The 12713-nt window shown below is 36.5% G+C and overlaps 3 protein-coding genes across 5 annotated transcripts; 1 reads left to right on the top strand and 2 right to left on the bottom strand.

Annotated features, from left to right (window-relative positions):
* Positions 1-83: 83 nt before the first annotated feature.
* LOC141665008 (putative disease resistance RPP13-like protein 1) lies at positions 84-4167 on the top strand. Its single transcript, XM_074470967.1, has one exon. The coding sequence runs from the start codon at positions 84-86 to the stop codon at positions 4113-4115; it is 4032 nt and encodes a 1343-aa protein (XP_074327068.1). The 3' UTR covers positions 4116-4167.
* On the bottom strand, positions 1924-7280 carry LOC141667959 (protein SRG1-like). Of its 2 annotated transcripts, XR_012552853.1 has the most exons (6): positions 6906-7280; positions 6193-6440; positions 5595-5919; positions 5080-5427; positions 4018-4104; positions 1924-3942 (listed from the first exon to the last, which is right to left on the bottom strand). XR_012552853.1 is itself a non-coding variant. In XM_074474613.1 (4 exons), exons 1-4 carry the CDS (start codon positions 7173-7175, stop codon positions 5164-5166), a joined length of 1107 nt encoding a protein of 368 aa, XP_074330714.1. In that variant the 5' UTR covers positions 7176-7280; the 3' UTR covers positions 4993-5163. The 2 variants fall into 2 exon arrangements, 1 of the variants encoding a protein (XP_074330714.1); XM_074474613.1 differs by lacking the exons at positions 1924-3942; positions 4018-4104 and having other exon boundaries at positions 4993-5427.
* Positions 7281-7569: 289 nt separating this feature from the next.
* LOC141667958 (transcription factor GTE12-like) lies at positions 7570-12027 on the bottom strand. 2 transcript variants are annotated; one of them, XM_074474611.1, is made up of 11 exons: positions 11861-12027; positions 10402-11383; positions 10113-10170; positions 9884-10009; positions 9767-9816; positions 9622-9676; positions 9433-9516; positions 9225-9343; positions 9049-9115; positions 8296-8414; positions 7570-8213 (listed from the first exon to the last, which is right to left on the bottom strand). In XM_074474611.1, exons 2-11 carry the CDS (start codon positions 11272-11274, stop codon positions 7956-7958), a joined length of 1809 nt encoding a protein of 602 aa, XP_074330712.1. In that variant the 5' UTR covers positions 11275-11383; positions 11861-12027; the 3' UTR covers positions 7570-7955. The 2 variants fall into 2 exon arrangements, with proteins under 2 accessions (XP_074330712.1, XP_074330713.1); XM_074474612.1 differs by having other exon boundaries at positions 9049-9106.
* Between the last annotated feature and the right edge of the window lie 686 nt (positions 12028-12713).

The following is a 12713-nucleotide window of genomic DNA, read 5'->3' as shown; positions in this document are numbered from 1 at the left end:
TGTCTTCCTCTACTGCTTCACTTTTGTCTGCAATCTGTTTCTGTTTCACAATATCTTCTCCTTCCTAAACAAAGAAAGAATCAATGGCAGATATCTTTCTTTCTGCTTCAGTTACTGTTCTCTTTGATAGGCTGGCCTCGGCTGATTTGTTGTGTTTAGCCAAACAAGTCCAAGTAGAAGACCAACTCAAGCAGTTGAAGAAAACTCTTTCAAATATTCAGGCTGTTCTTGCTGATGCAGAGGAGAAACAGTTTACTAATAGATCAGTGAAGCTGTGGCTGGTTGATCTGCAACATTTAAGTTATGATTTGGATGATACACTAGACATCTTGGAAACTGAAGTTTTGCGACGTTTAGTGTCTGGATCAAACAGTAGTTTCAGTCTCACGAATATTTTGTCTAATCACGATGCATGGTCCAGGACAAATGACATCTCAACCAGACTGGATAACATTCTCAAACAAAAAGATGGACTTGATTTGAAGAAGAATGCAGGACTAACACCGTCATATACAACATTCAAAAGATGGCCTTCCACTTCATTGGTAGAAGCCCATATTTATGGGAGGGAGAATGATAAAGGGATGATTGTTGACATGTTATTGGAAGATGACAAAACTGGCTGTGACAAATTTGTGGTTCCTATAGTTGGTATGGGAGGAATTGGCAAAACTACACTAGCTCAACTCATTTATAATGATGAGAAAGTGGATAAAAACTTTGAACTCAAAGCTTGGGCTTGTGTTTCTGATAATTTTGATATTCTTGGAGTAACCAGGGCAATACTTGAGTCGCTCACTTCACAATCTTGTAACTTGAATGATTTAAACACGCTTCAAGTGACCCTGAGGCAGAAGCTGTCAGGGAAAAAATTTCTACTTGTGTTAGATGACATTTGGAATCAGAATTATGAAGAATGGGACCTCTTGCGTCGTCCTTTCTTAGCGGGGGCTCCAGGAAGCAAGATTATTGCGACAACTCGCATTTTAGACGTTGCAAAGATGTTAAGTCATGTCCGTGTACACCATCTAAATCAATTGGGACCGAGCCACTGCTTGTCCTTACTTGCTCGGCATGCTCTTGGAAAGAATGATTTCGAGGAACATCTAGATCTAAAGGAAATTGGTGAAAAAATACTTAAGAAGTGTAAAGGACTTCCTCTGGCAGTAAAAATGCTTGGTGGTCTCCTACGCACTAAACAATTTCCACATCAGTGGGAAGATATACTAAAAAGCAAGATTTTGGACTTATCGGAACAATCAGGTGGTGTTCTCCCAGCACTACGCCTAAGCTACCATCATCTGCTTCCTCATTTAAAGCAGTGTTTTGCTTTCTGTGCAATCTTTCCCAAGGATTTTGAATTTGGCAAACAGAAGTTGGTTAAGTCATGGATGGCTGTAGGTCTGTTGCCCCAAACAAGTATATCAAAGCAGAGTGAAGACTTTGGTTGCGAATATTTTGATGAGCTGCTATCAAGGTCATTCTTCCAACAATCAGGTACATGTGAATCTAAATATGTGATGCATGATCTCATAAATGATTTAGCTGTATATGTTTCTGGAGAAAGATGTTACAGGTCGGAGGATAAGTGGGACAATACTGATGATCCTCAAAGGGTGCGCTACTACTCATACATAACTCAAAGGTTCAACAAATTCAAAAAGTTCGAAATTTTGCATAAATTTAAATCCTTGCGAGCTTTTATACGGTTAGACATACACTACGGATATACTACCCATTTGTCTAACAAAGTCTTGAAGAACTTACTGCCCAAGCTAAAGTGCTTGAGGTTGTTAACTTTGAATGGTAACAATGTAATGGCTCTTCCAACTTCCATTGGAGATCTGAAGCACTTGCGCTACATAGATTTGTCTTGGACATCAATCAAAACATTGCCTGAATCTGTGACTACTCTCTACCATCTGCAAACACTATCAGTACATGGTTGTAGATATCTTTATAAGTTGCCTGTAGGGATTAGAAACTTAATTAGCCTCCGGCATCTTGATAACGGTGATACTAGCGAATTACTAGAGATGCCCTATGGAATTGGCAAACTTACAAATCTTCAGACACTGTCAAAGATTGTGGTTGGGAAAGGTGATGGACTAGAATTAAAAGAACTGAGAGACCTGAAGCTTTTGCGTGGGAAACTTTGCATTGCAGATTTACAAAATATAATTGATATCCGAGATGCAAAGGAAGCCAAATTAAGTAATAAGCAAGATCTTGATGAACTAATTCTGGAATGGGGTACAAATTATGATGAGTCGCACATTGGGAATCTTGATTTTGATGTACTTGGCTTTCTTGAACCTCAGAAAAACCTGGAGAAGCTCACAATATATTACTTTGGAGGCATTAGGTTACCAAACTGGATTGCTGATCCATCATTCAAGAAACTGCATGAGATTAATCTCATTGGTTGTGAGAGATGCACGTCCTTGCCCCCACTTGGTCAGCTAGACATGCTTAAAGTCTTGAGCGTTCAGGATATGCTTGAATTAAGAAGTCTTGATGTTGGTTTCTCAGGAGGCGAGCATTCTTCAGGATTTGTATTTTCAGCACTTGAGAAATTGACATTTGATGGCATGCCGGAATGGAACGAATGGTGTTGTCTTGACAGCAGCGGTGAGGAAGTTACCCCACAATTTCCACGCCTTCGCGAGCTCACTCTTCGAAAATGTCCCAAGTTAATCATGATTCCGAAGTTACAACTTCCCTCTCTCTGCATACTAAAGCTTGAAGATTGTCCTGTAAACTTGCTACATAATTTTACCAATTTGACTTCACTGACTACATTGACAATTAACAGCATGAAAGAGCTAACTTGTCTCTCTAAAGAATTTATGCAGTTCTGTGGAGCACTTGAATATCTAGAGATAAAAAATTGTGATGAACTGGCGACTCTGTGGGGTGCGGGAGTTGCATTAGCCGAGCTTTCTTGCCTCAAAGATATTAAGGTTGAAAGTTGTCGCAGGCTCGTATCATTCTCTGAAACAGGGCAAGCTTTTCCGCGCAATCTCACATTTCTAAGTATACTCCGATGTGAAAATTTAAGGCGTTTCTCAGATATGCCATCTCTCGTAAAATTGTGTATTGAAAAGTGCCAAAGTTTACAGTCCTTTGGTGCAGTGAGATTACCCATGCTTCAACAACTAGATATAAAAGATTGCACAGCTTTGGTGTCTATGCCTGATTATGAGACTGGTATATCTTGTCTTCAAGAGTTTAATGTTTCAAATTGTTGTTCCTTGCGTTGGTGGCCATTGGACAAGTCGCCTACAACCTTGGAAAAGCTTTCTATTAGCAAAAACTGCAAGAATTTAGAGATAGGGATGGTGCTGCAGCAGCTGGATAATAGAATGCCGTCCCTCTTGGAAATTGATATACGTAATAGTAGGGGAGTCTTGGGAAACATAGTTAATTCTAAGCAGCACAGGCTTACAAGCCTAGTTAAATTAGTTATTAGTAACTGTAAAAATATTGAATCATTTCGAGCGACTAGCTGGTCTCCCATTCCTCATCTGAAAGTGCTATTCATTGGTTCTTGTAAAAATCTCAGAAATTTACCATTAGATCAAATCCAGAGCCTTGAATCTCTTGATATATGGTTTTGTCGGAAAGTGGAGTCCTTTCCAGATGGGGATCTACCTCTAAAGCTAACCAAACTTACCATGAGAGGATGTGGAGAATTGTTGAAGCCACTTTCAGAATGGGGCCTTCACAAACTACCCTCTCTCGAAAGCTTCTCTATCTCTGGTGGGTTTTCCAGGTTAACATCGATATCAGACAATAACAATCAGGCTTTGCTTCCTCAGTCTCTTAAACAACTCAGGATAGGAAGGTTCCAGAATCTGGAAAGCGTAGCTAAGGGCCTCCAAAATTGTACCTCTCTAGAACATCTACTTCTGTGGGGTTGTCCTAAGCTTGGGTCTTTACCTGAAGGAAATCTAGTCAGCTCTTTATTGTCTTTGGAAATCAGAGACTGTCCTGTTCTGGAAAACCAATGCTTACCTAAGAGTAAAGGATACTATTGGCCCATCATTTGTGACATTCCCAGAGTGAAGCTTGCTCATCGTTACATCCACGATGAAGACAGCCCTGTATCATAATGCCTTGTCAGGTACACTCACATTCCTTTTGTTTTCTAATCCAACTGGAAGCTGCCCATTCAAGTCATACTTTTTAAGTAATAGCAGTTTTTGTTTATTTAAATTATTGGGTAATTAGTGTTGAATGCAATTATTAGAATTAATTCGGCATTACCAGTAGGGTTTAGTGAGGGTGAGAGAGCATGCAAGAAATCTGACCAAAAACTAGACGTGCACTTATTATCTTGATAACATGCACTACAATCATTCGCAAATTGATAATATGCGGAAATTTAAAGAAAAAAAAATCTGAAGTAGACAAATACCATTGTGCCTAAACATTACTACTCTTGATTCTCATAACTAGGATCTCCTTGTATTACCTTGATTTCTTTTCTTTGCTATTATAGTTTTAGCTTACTCTAACTTATCGTTGTTAGAAGTATAACTGATTTAAATTTGATCTTTATCATCGTAACTCATTTACACTTACAGGACTAGATATCACTTTACTATTTTAACTTCTCCAACCAGAAATGACATTTACTTAATGTTATCTATTATAATCTCGTGATGCCTATAATGATTCTTTTTGGTATCACACGAGCAACTGATATGAAGACATGTAGTTAATCTGATACCACAAACTTGTGATGAGTACATGCCTCTGGTCAAAAGTATGCGACTTCTAAGTTCTAACGCATGCTATCAAAGTTCTTAAGTGGTAAGGTCTTTATTTCTATATTTTCTATCGTCTCAGGTCTTGGATAAACTATATAGGAAAAATGCCATTATGCTCACATATATTGAATCTCTGGTTCTATAAGAACTGCATGTGTAGTTCTCTTTCATTTTTTAATAGATAGAAAATAGGTTTAACAATCAAGACTTTTGAAAATAAACAAAGTATGTGTGTTGAATTATATTCAGATTATATAGTCTAGTGACTATGAATAATTTTTAATGTTCAGAAAGATGTACATACCAAAAAAATTCTCTGCTTAACAGTACAAGTGTACAACCACCGTCTCCTTCAATATTATTTCATCAATCTATCGACAACTGATGTTCAGATTGTTAAACCTTCAACCTTAACTTTCATGAAATCCAGGTATGCTTTGCCATCGAGCTTTCGAGCAAAAAATTCCATGAAATACTTGTCAATGGGTACTTGTCGAAAAACTGCTGGCCTATCTAGTCCTACAAGGCTTTTTGCAGGGCCTAACTGAGAGTTTAGATTGGAGCTGTAGAATGTTGCAATGGACAATCTCTCTTTAACTGAATTAACTGTTGCTCTATGCTCAATGCTCCGATACACTCCATTGCTTACAATCTAAAAAGGAAGGCAATGGAACATATGGTTTTGTAGATTATGTAACATAAACATAGCCAAATAATTTGATCAGTTATATGTAGTAACAAATTTAATGGTGTCACTTGTTTGCATTATCATAATGTTCGTTAATTGGACCATTATACTAAGAAAATTTTCTGAATTACCTCCAATATGTCTCCAATGTTGACTACAAAAGCATTTGGAAGAGGTTTAACAGGAACCCATCTTCCGTCTTTACGAATTTCAAGCCCCTCAGTCTCATTGAGCTGGAACAGAATTGTAAGGGCATCAGCATCAGAATGAGGAGTGAAGCCGATGGCCCTCTCTGGCTCGGGGCAGGGAGGATAATAATTCATCCTCATTGATTGCACTCCATCACTGAACAGCTCTATCATCTCTTGACCATCCATTTCTAAAGCCTTGGCAATATGACCTAGTATTTTCATGGCCAGCTTTTTTACTTCTAACGAGTAAACTTCCACTTTCTCCCTAATTGCATCACATGACCAGTTACGTATTATAAATTACAGGCTCATTTATGTACTGAAATACTTATTGATAGAAAAAGTTGCTAGATGAATGTGAAGAAATTTATTTTGAATTTTAGATATAAGTTCTGCTTCTTGTTCTCTTATTCTCTTTCTGCTAATTGATAAGTTTTGTTTTAAACTTGTTCCCTTAAATTGTACATATTCATACATTATGTTCTCAATGTTCAGCACTGGAGGGGGGAAACACAAACACACACACACACATACATACCTGAGAGTTGGAGGCAAATTGTGGAATAAGTGAGTCTTCCTTAAACTCGTAGGAAGAGTAGTTATGTAAAACATATCAGACCAGTCAAGCTTTTGCTCTTCGGATACAACAAATAGTTGTCCAAAGCCTTCATGGTTGTCTGGCTGTTGCCACAGCTTCTTTTTTTCCTCAAGAGGAAGTTTAAAGAAACTAATTATTTCTCTCTTCAAGTCCTCTAGCAATGAAGCACTTAGTCCATGATTGACAACCTAAAGAAAGACTCCAATTAAGCACATATAAAACAAAATGCATCATAGCCATTGACGATTTCTTTCAGCTCTAGTACATGAATTCTAAATTTGAACACTGAAAACATATTATACCTAGACTCAGCTCGAACAAGTTCAAGTGTTAGGCTTGACAAAATCTGTAAAAAATCGCATTTTTTTGCTACAAGTTAAGGGTAAAGGCCTATGCCTGAGGGCGTCGGTGTTCAACATGGTTACATGGTAGTAAAATGAAGAGTTCGATCACATACATAGCTCAAAGACTATCCATGATTTCATAACTTAACATGCTATTAGGAGCTGAGATGATATCTGGGTCTCGGTGGCTTAATTGGATCATATATTTTCAAAACAATTTTTTCAAGAAGCATGCTAATAGATAAAAATCAAAAATGGATAGCCAAAGCACTATATATTTTGATTAAAAATGATAGCAAGTCAAATTACCTGGAAAAAACCCCATTGTTGACAAGCTTTGTGAAGCTTTTCCAGTTCAATATCATATAAGGAATCTCCATAAATCAAGTGGTGAAGATCAATGATTGGAACAGATGGAACAGGAAGCTCGCTATCATAGTGGGAAGAATCTTTCTGATGAAGATCATGATGGTGCACATACCTAGGTGGAATCTTGATGAGGGGTTGTTTGGCTAATTCTTGAACACTGGGTACTATCAGAGATCTCCCAAAGTTTACTTCTTCAGCTGATGACTCCATTGAAATTGTGTCACAGAATACAATTACTCATCACTCATCTCTATGTAGAAATATTGACAATTGTAGGACCCTTTACATCCCAAGTTTAGAATAAGAGTCCGTGGCACTGGTCAAACAACTCAGGTAAACCAAAATTGCTATTTTTTTTTACATATGATAAGTTGTTGGATCCGGTTATGCGGTAAATTATTGGGTTCGATATGCAATCAAGTCCGGTATGCATTCAGTTGTACCCATTACTAAATAAGAACATAATTCTTAGGCCTACACCCTTCATGTCATGTGCGTGCTTCAGAACTTGAACATCAGAAATATATTTTAATAAAACAGCAGAATCGATGATGCACGTAAAACTACAGATATCTTTACAAACCAACAGATCCACAAACTAATCTGATCAGAAATTTAACTCACTGTATGTGTACAACTTATGTCTTCAACATAATTTTTACAAGGAAAATTCAACATTATTCATAAACCAATATTCATCATACAACACACAATATATACATATAAATATTGATAAATATTACCCATCAATCTATAAAAGGGCTTTGAGCTCTCAAATCTCAATATCCCCGAGCCAAGTATGCAGTTTTGCTCACATACACTTCCCACGCACCATTATCTGCCCACTATCTTAGCTTCAGATAAAATAATTCTAGTTTGAGAAATATATTTCTATATATCATAAACAACACCTATCTTGCATTGCCAATAATTGTGTATACAATCCCAAGTCCTCACTCGAACAACCCAGAAAAATAACCAGGATCCGAGCTAAAAGCACATCAGTCCCTCCTTCCTATCATGCAAAAATAATCCGTCTTCCTCATCTTCGTAATCAATGTGATCATCCTTCATAAAAAGTCCAAGCTGTTCCAAAATATTTCCTAATTGGCCTCCCTGACTTGCTTCTAATAGTACTAAAGATTTATCAGACCCGTTGACGAGTTGATTTGAGGGCATGGACTGACTAAACATATTAAATTCTTTCAGAATATTTGGATCATCCCCTATCTCAACAGTCTTTTCCATCTAAAGTGAGAGTTAATTGTGTCAGTGTCAAGCAAGAGAACAACAAAATATCTAAGTTTGAAGTACAAGGAGAGTATCAAACCTTCTGTAATGCAATACGAGCTGCATCTCTTTCTCTCTCCCGTATTTTCAATTCCTCTTGAGCCCTCAACGAAAAGGCAACTTCAGCAGCTTTGATTTGTGCTTCAATTCTGGCCTTCTCTGTTAAGGAAATTTCAAGTTTAAACATGAATCTCGTAATTCAGCACTTCCACAGGTTGGAGTTTTATGGCTAAGCACCTCTTATGACTTGTAAGAAATTATGAAGAGGGAAAGTATATTAATTTTATTGCCAAACTAAACACACCAGATAATTTCCAGTATACATGGGTTATGAGCATGTACCAAAGAGATATTTGTCTTAACAGAGTACATGGGCTAAACGGATAGCAGAAAGTTTAGAAATAAGCAGGAGACATAAAATTTCCTACTGTGTAGCAAGAAATAAAAGACTTGACTCTCCCAGGTGACAAGATCTCCTTTACCAGTTAGGATGTTACACACATACACACACACGCACAAGTATTTTCTTTTTCAAGCAAGCATGCACGGAGAACAAGGGGAAAAACAAATGATACTGAAGCTTAAAACCTCAAAATCTGCAATAAGCAGTATGCAACAACATAAGGTATAAACAATAAGTTAAATTAGAGACAAGATGAGAGGGGAAAAACAAATGATACTGAAGCTTAAAACCTCAAAATCTGCAATAAGCAGTATGCAACAACATAAGGTATAAACAATAAGTTAAATTAGAGACAAGATGAGATGCGTTTTGGAGTTTGTTTTTGCTCACCCTCTTGCTGTTGCCTCTCCAGCTTTTCTTTTTGTTGCCGCAATTCTTTGGGATCCACCTTCTCAACCAGGATGTTGCATTAAGAAAAATTAATAATGCTCCCAGAGCTATTAGTTCGGTATTAACAATCTAAACATGCATGCCAGATATATATCAAGAACTGACAATTGTATTACATGATCAAGAAGTGTCTTCTGTTTTGCCTTCAAGATAGTGTCAGCAAAACGGCTTTTTAGCATTGCAGCACGAAGAGCTTTCTTTGGAGACAATTGGAGATCACTAGCAGTCATCCAACCTATTGGGCAATATACACATACAATTAGAATTATACAAAAGAAAAAGCTTAAACTTATTGACATTGTTGTGACATAAATACTAACCAACCTTCAGCAGTAACACCAGGTGTATCAAGGCTAGATGATTGAGGACTGGAACATATATCTTCCTCAAGCAACACACTTAGAGCCCCTTCAAATCAAGTCACAGTGTGTGAGTGCCCAATCCATTAGTCCAAAGATATTTTGATTTAGTATAAGATATAGTTGCACATCAGAAAAAAAAGATTATCCTCACCATCAGATTCTGGATCGGATTGACGGGTATCAGATATTAACCTGCTTTCATGCTCCTGGACCATATAAAATGTATTTAGTGTACAAAAATCATATTAATGGAGTGATATTCATCACACAAGCAACATTAATATTGTCGACTTTACCATTTTGGAACCTTCCCAATCTTGTCCAATACGCCTTTCAGAAGCCAAGTCTGAATGAAAACAAGAGGTTAAATCTTTAACCCTTTAAAAAAGAAAGGGAGAGAAGCAAAATAATACCTTTTAGTTTTAACTCACTCCTGGAGGATGCACAGGCATAACCATTCTGCGGGCTGCACTGGCATTTCAAACTGCCACGTGAACAGCATCTAGTAGCAACCCTGCTGACCAAGGGCATGCTTTTAACTGTGCGAGAAGTATTTCTATTAGCAATTGTTATGCCTATACGACATATTTCCAATTAGTGCCTACACAGACATGAAGTAGAAACATATGTGCCACTTCATACCTTTTTGCAAGACCTCTCCTGGGAATCTGCTATTTTGTTTATCTCTAGCAGACTCCTCCTGTCAACAGAACAAATTCAAATCAATTAGAAGTCCTAGAGAAAGTAACCGAAGATTATTTTAATAAACGTGATGCATGGACAAAGCTTAAAAGAACAAGACATTCAGACTGGCATTTAAAAGTATAAGCAAGGCACAAAGCCAAGTCCTAGCAACCTACTGTCTGCAGATAACCACCTAAAACTTGCGCGTAAATGATACCTAATTTCATATAAACTGAGAGTAACTTACATTTGCAGCTCTTGCATCCAACATTGTCAAGTTCTTAGTAATTTTCGGCCTTGTTGCTTCAACAAACTCCTTTGTCAGCTTTCTCTTCTTTTTAGTAGACATAGTCGTCATAGAAGCTAATCCACTATGCACATGAGATCTCCTACAACCGAGATACTTTGTTTCTGTTGTTTCCCTTTCTCTTCCACTAAAAAGGCAACTTGGTTCATCATTCATGTTCTCAATCTTCAATCTAGAGTCTAGAGATTTCAATTTGGTACTAAAGATGCTGTCTAGTTTCTTTGCATTTCTATAAAAAATGTTATCAGGAGGGTTATAAAGCATGGCATTAGAAAAGGTCAGCCTGATATCAGCCTTGAATTCCTCAATACTGAAGTACTTACTATCTTGTAATTTGGCTCTTACTGTTCCCAAATCCATAGGACAAGAGACTACCGAGAAGTAATCAGGAATATTCAACATTATAGGATCAACTGGTTCACTAAATCCCAGTGCAGCAGGATGCTTAATCAATGCTTCCAGAATGCTACAACAATGCTGCTTTAAATTGCGATCCATCTTCTGTCTTTTATTCGTAACATAATCTATCACCCTTAGTGATCCACGCTTCGTAGAGCTTTGGACAGGAGATGCAACATTTGAACCATCAGCACCATATAATTTCAAACTGTCTGGAGAGCAAGGAGCAGCTTCATGTGATCTCTTAATCGTTGCTTCCTTGCTTCCGTTGACATAAATATTCCGAGCACGGTCCTCATTTATACACGGCTGCTGTCTAACTTCAGAAGACTCACTTTTTAGCAAAAGATCAGCATTCTTAAAGGAAAACTTGATCTTCAACCTTGTCTTGAGTATATAATCTGATTCAGTCATGACGGAAATTGCAAGCAGCCAAGCACAGAGGAGAACTCTCACAGAACTTGTAAGAATCGCTCACTATCCAATCATGTTATAAACCACTAAGCAAAACTACGGGATGCAACTGCATAGAAGATTCAACGAAATATCAATTTTTTTCTCGAACTCTTCAACGTTATAGAATCCTAAAATAACAAATTCATCCGCTTATAGCAATCTCAAGACTGGAAGAGTAGAATGCCACATAGTTCATCGCAACTTTTCCAAGAACAATTTATAGTCGATATAAGTTTCATACTAAAGCAATACTACAGAAAAAAATCATTAATTAAAATTATAAGTAGCCCTAGTCTTGACATTCAACAAGATTTCATATAAAAAGGCAAAGCCTTAAAGGGGTCAACAATTATATAAGGCCTAAACTGAAGTTGACCCCTTTAGTAAGTTGACAATTATATAAAACGCAATAATTTAGGGGGGGGGGAATGAAAACCCAGTTGAAATTAGGAAGTTAAGGTAGTAGCAAGTATCATTAGCTTGAATAACAGAGGAAATGAAATTATCAAAAAATGTAATTAAAATGAGATTGCATAAAACTTACGAGAAGAAGATCATTAATCAAAGCATTGAATGATGAAGGCAAGTAGGATAAATGCTGATTGATTGTAGAAGATAGAGGTAGGGTTTAGAAGAGAGAGAGAGAGAGAGAGAGAGAGAGAGAGAGAGTGGCAGTCACTTCCCCGTGGATATTTTCGTTTCGTTTATAGGGTTTCTCATTATAGAGTGTTCTTTGCATTATTTTAGAAACTAGAGCACATAATTTATTTATTTTAATTTTCACATTTATGTAAAAAGTGAGTTATATTTTGATGCATTTCTAAATTATTTTTTTTGAAAATAACAATTTATTTTCCAATCTACTTAAAATATACATACACGGGGCGTATTTTTTTCAGAATTTAAAATTAATAAGAATTAATGAATTTAAAAAAATCATTAATTTTAATTTTTCATGAATTTTGAGTTTATAGAAAACTTTTGCACAGTCTTGATAACTTTATGAAATTTTTCAAAATTTGTCGAAAATTCATGTATTTTAAATAGATTTAAAATAATATACTAGCCATAGGCTAAGATTTGTGTTAATTTATATTTATATTATGCTATCAAACTTTAGTTTATTTCAAATTGTTACACTTTTTACATATTGTGCACATGCACACAAATAAGCCGGGGTCTTTCTGAAAACAGTCTCTTCATTATTTGAATGAGAGGAAGGTTGCTTACATTTTACCCTCCCATGTATAAGCAGTATGTTTGGTTTGGTTTTTTAAAAAGATATATTAGGGTATCCATCAAAATTCAAAACTTTTTCAAAAACAATTTACACTATTTTTAAATATCACTATATTTTGATGGATTTTTAAAATTCAAATTGAATATCACCAACTTTT

Source organism: Apium graveolens, chromosome 6, assembly GCF_009905375.1.
Source record: "Apium graveolens cultivar Ventura chromosome 6, ASM990537v1, whole genome shotgun sequence".
NCBI classification, from domain to species: domain Eukaryota; kingdom Viridiplantae; phylum Streptophyta; class Magnoliopsida; order Apiales; family Apiaceae; genus Apium; species Apium graveolens.
The sequence above is the reverse complement of the archived record's forward strand: the minus strand, read 5'-3'. Positions and strand labels throughout refer to the sequence as shown.

Excerpts from the sequence above, each read along its gene's own strand:
- LOC141667959 (XM_074474613.1), bottom strand. The coding sequence starts at position 7,175 with ATGGAGTCATCAGCTGAAGAAGTAAACTTTGGGAGATCTCTGATAGTA. Across the intron at positions 6,441-6,905 it reads AACAATGGGGTTTTTTCCAG|GTTGTCAATCATGGACTAAG; the intron begins GTAATTTGACTT and ends GTCTTTCTTTAG. Across the intron at positions 5,428-5,594 it reads ACATTGGAGACATATTGGAG|ATTGTAAGCAATGGAGTGTA; the intron begins GTAATTCAGAAA and ends CTTCCTTTTTAG.
- LOC141665008 (XM_074470967.1), top strand. The coding sequence starts at position 84 with ATGGCAGATATCTTTCTTTCTGCTTCAGTTACTGTTCTCTTTGATAGG.
- LOC141667958 (XM_074474611.1), bottom strand. The coding sequence starts at position 11,274 with ATGACTGAATCAGATTATATACTCAAGACAAGGTTGAAGATCAAGTTT. Across the intron at positions 9,677-9,766 it reads ATTGGGAAGGTTCCAAAATG|GAGCATGAAAGCAGGTTAAT; the intron begins GTAAAGTCGACA and ends TATATGGTCCAG. Across the intron at positions 9,344-9,432 it reads ACCTGGTGTTACTGCTGAAG|GTTGGATGACTGCTAGTGAT; the intron begins GTTGGTTAGTAT and ends ATTGCCCAATAG.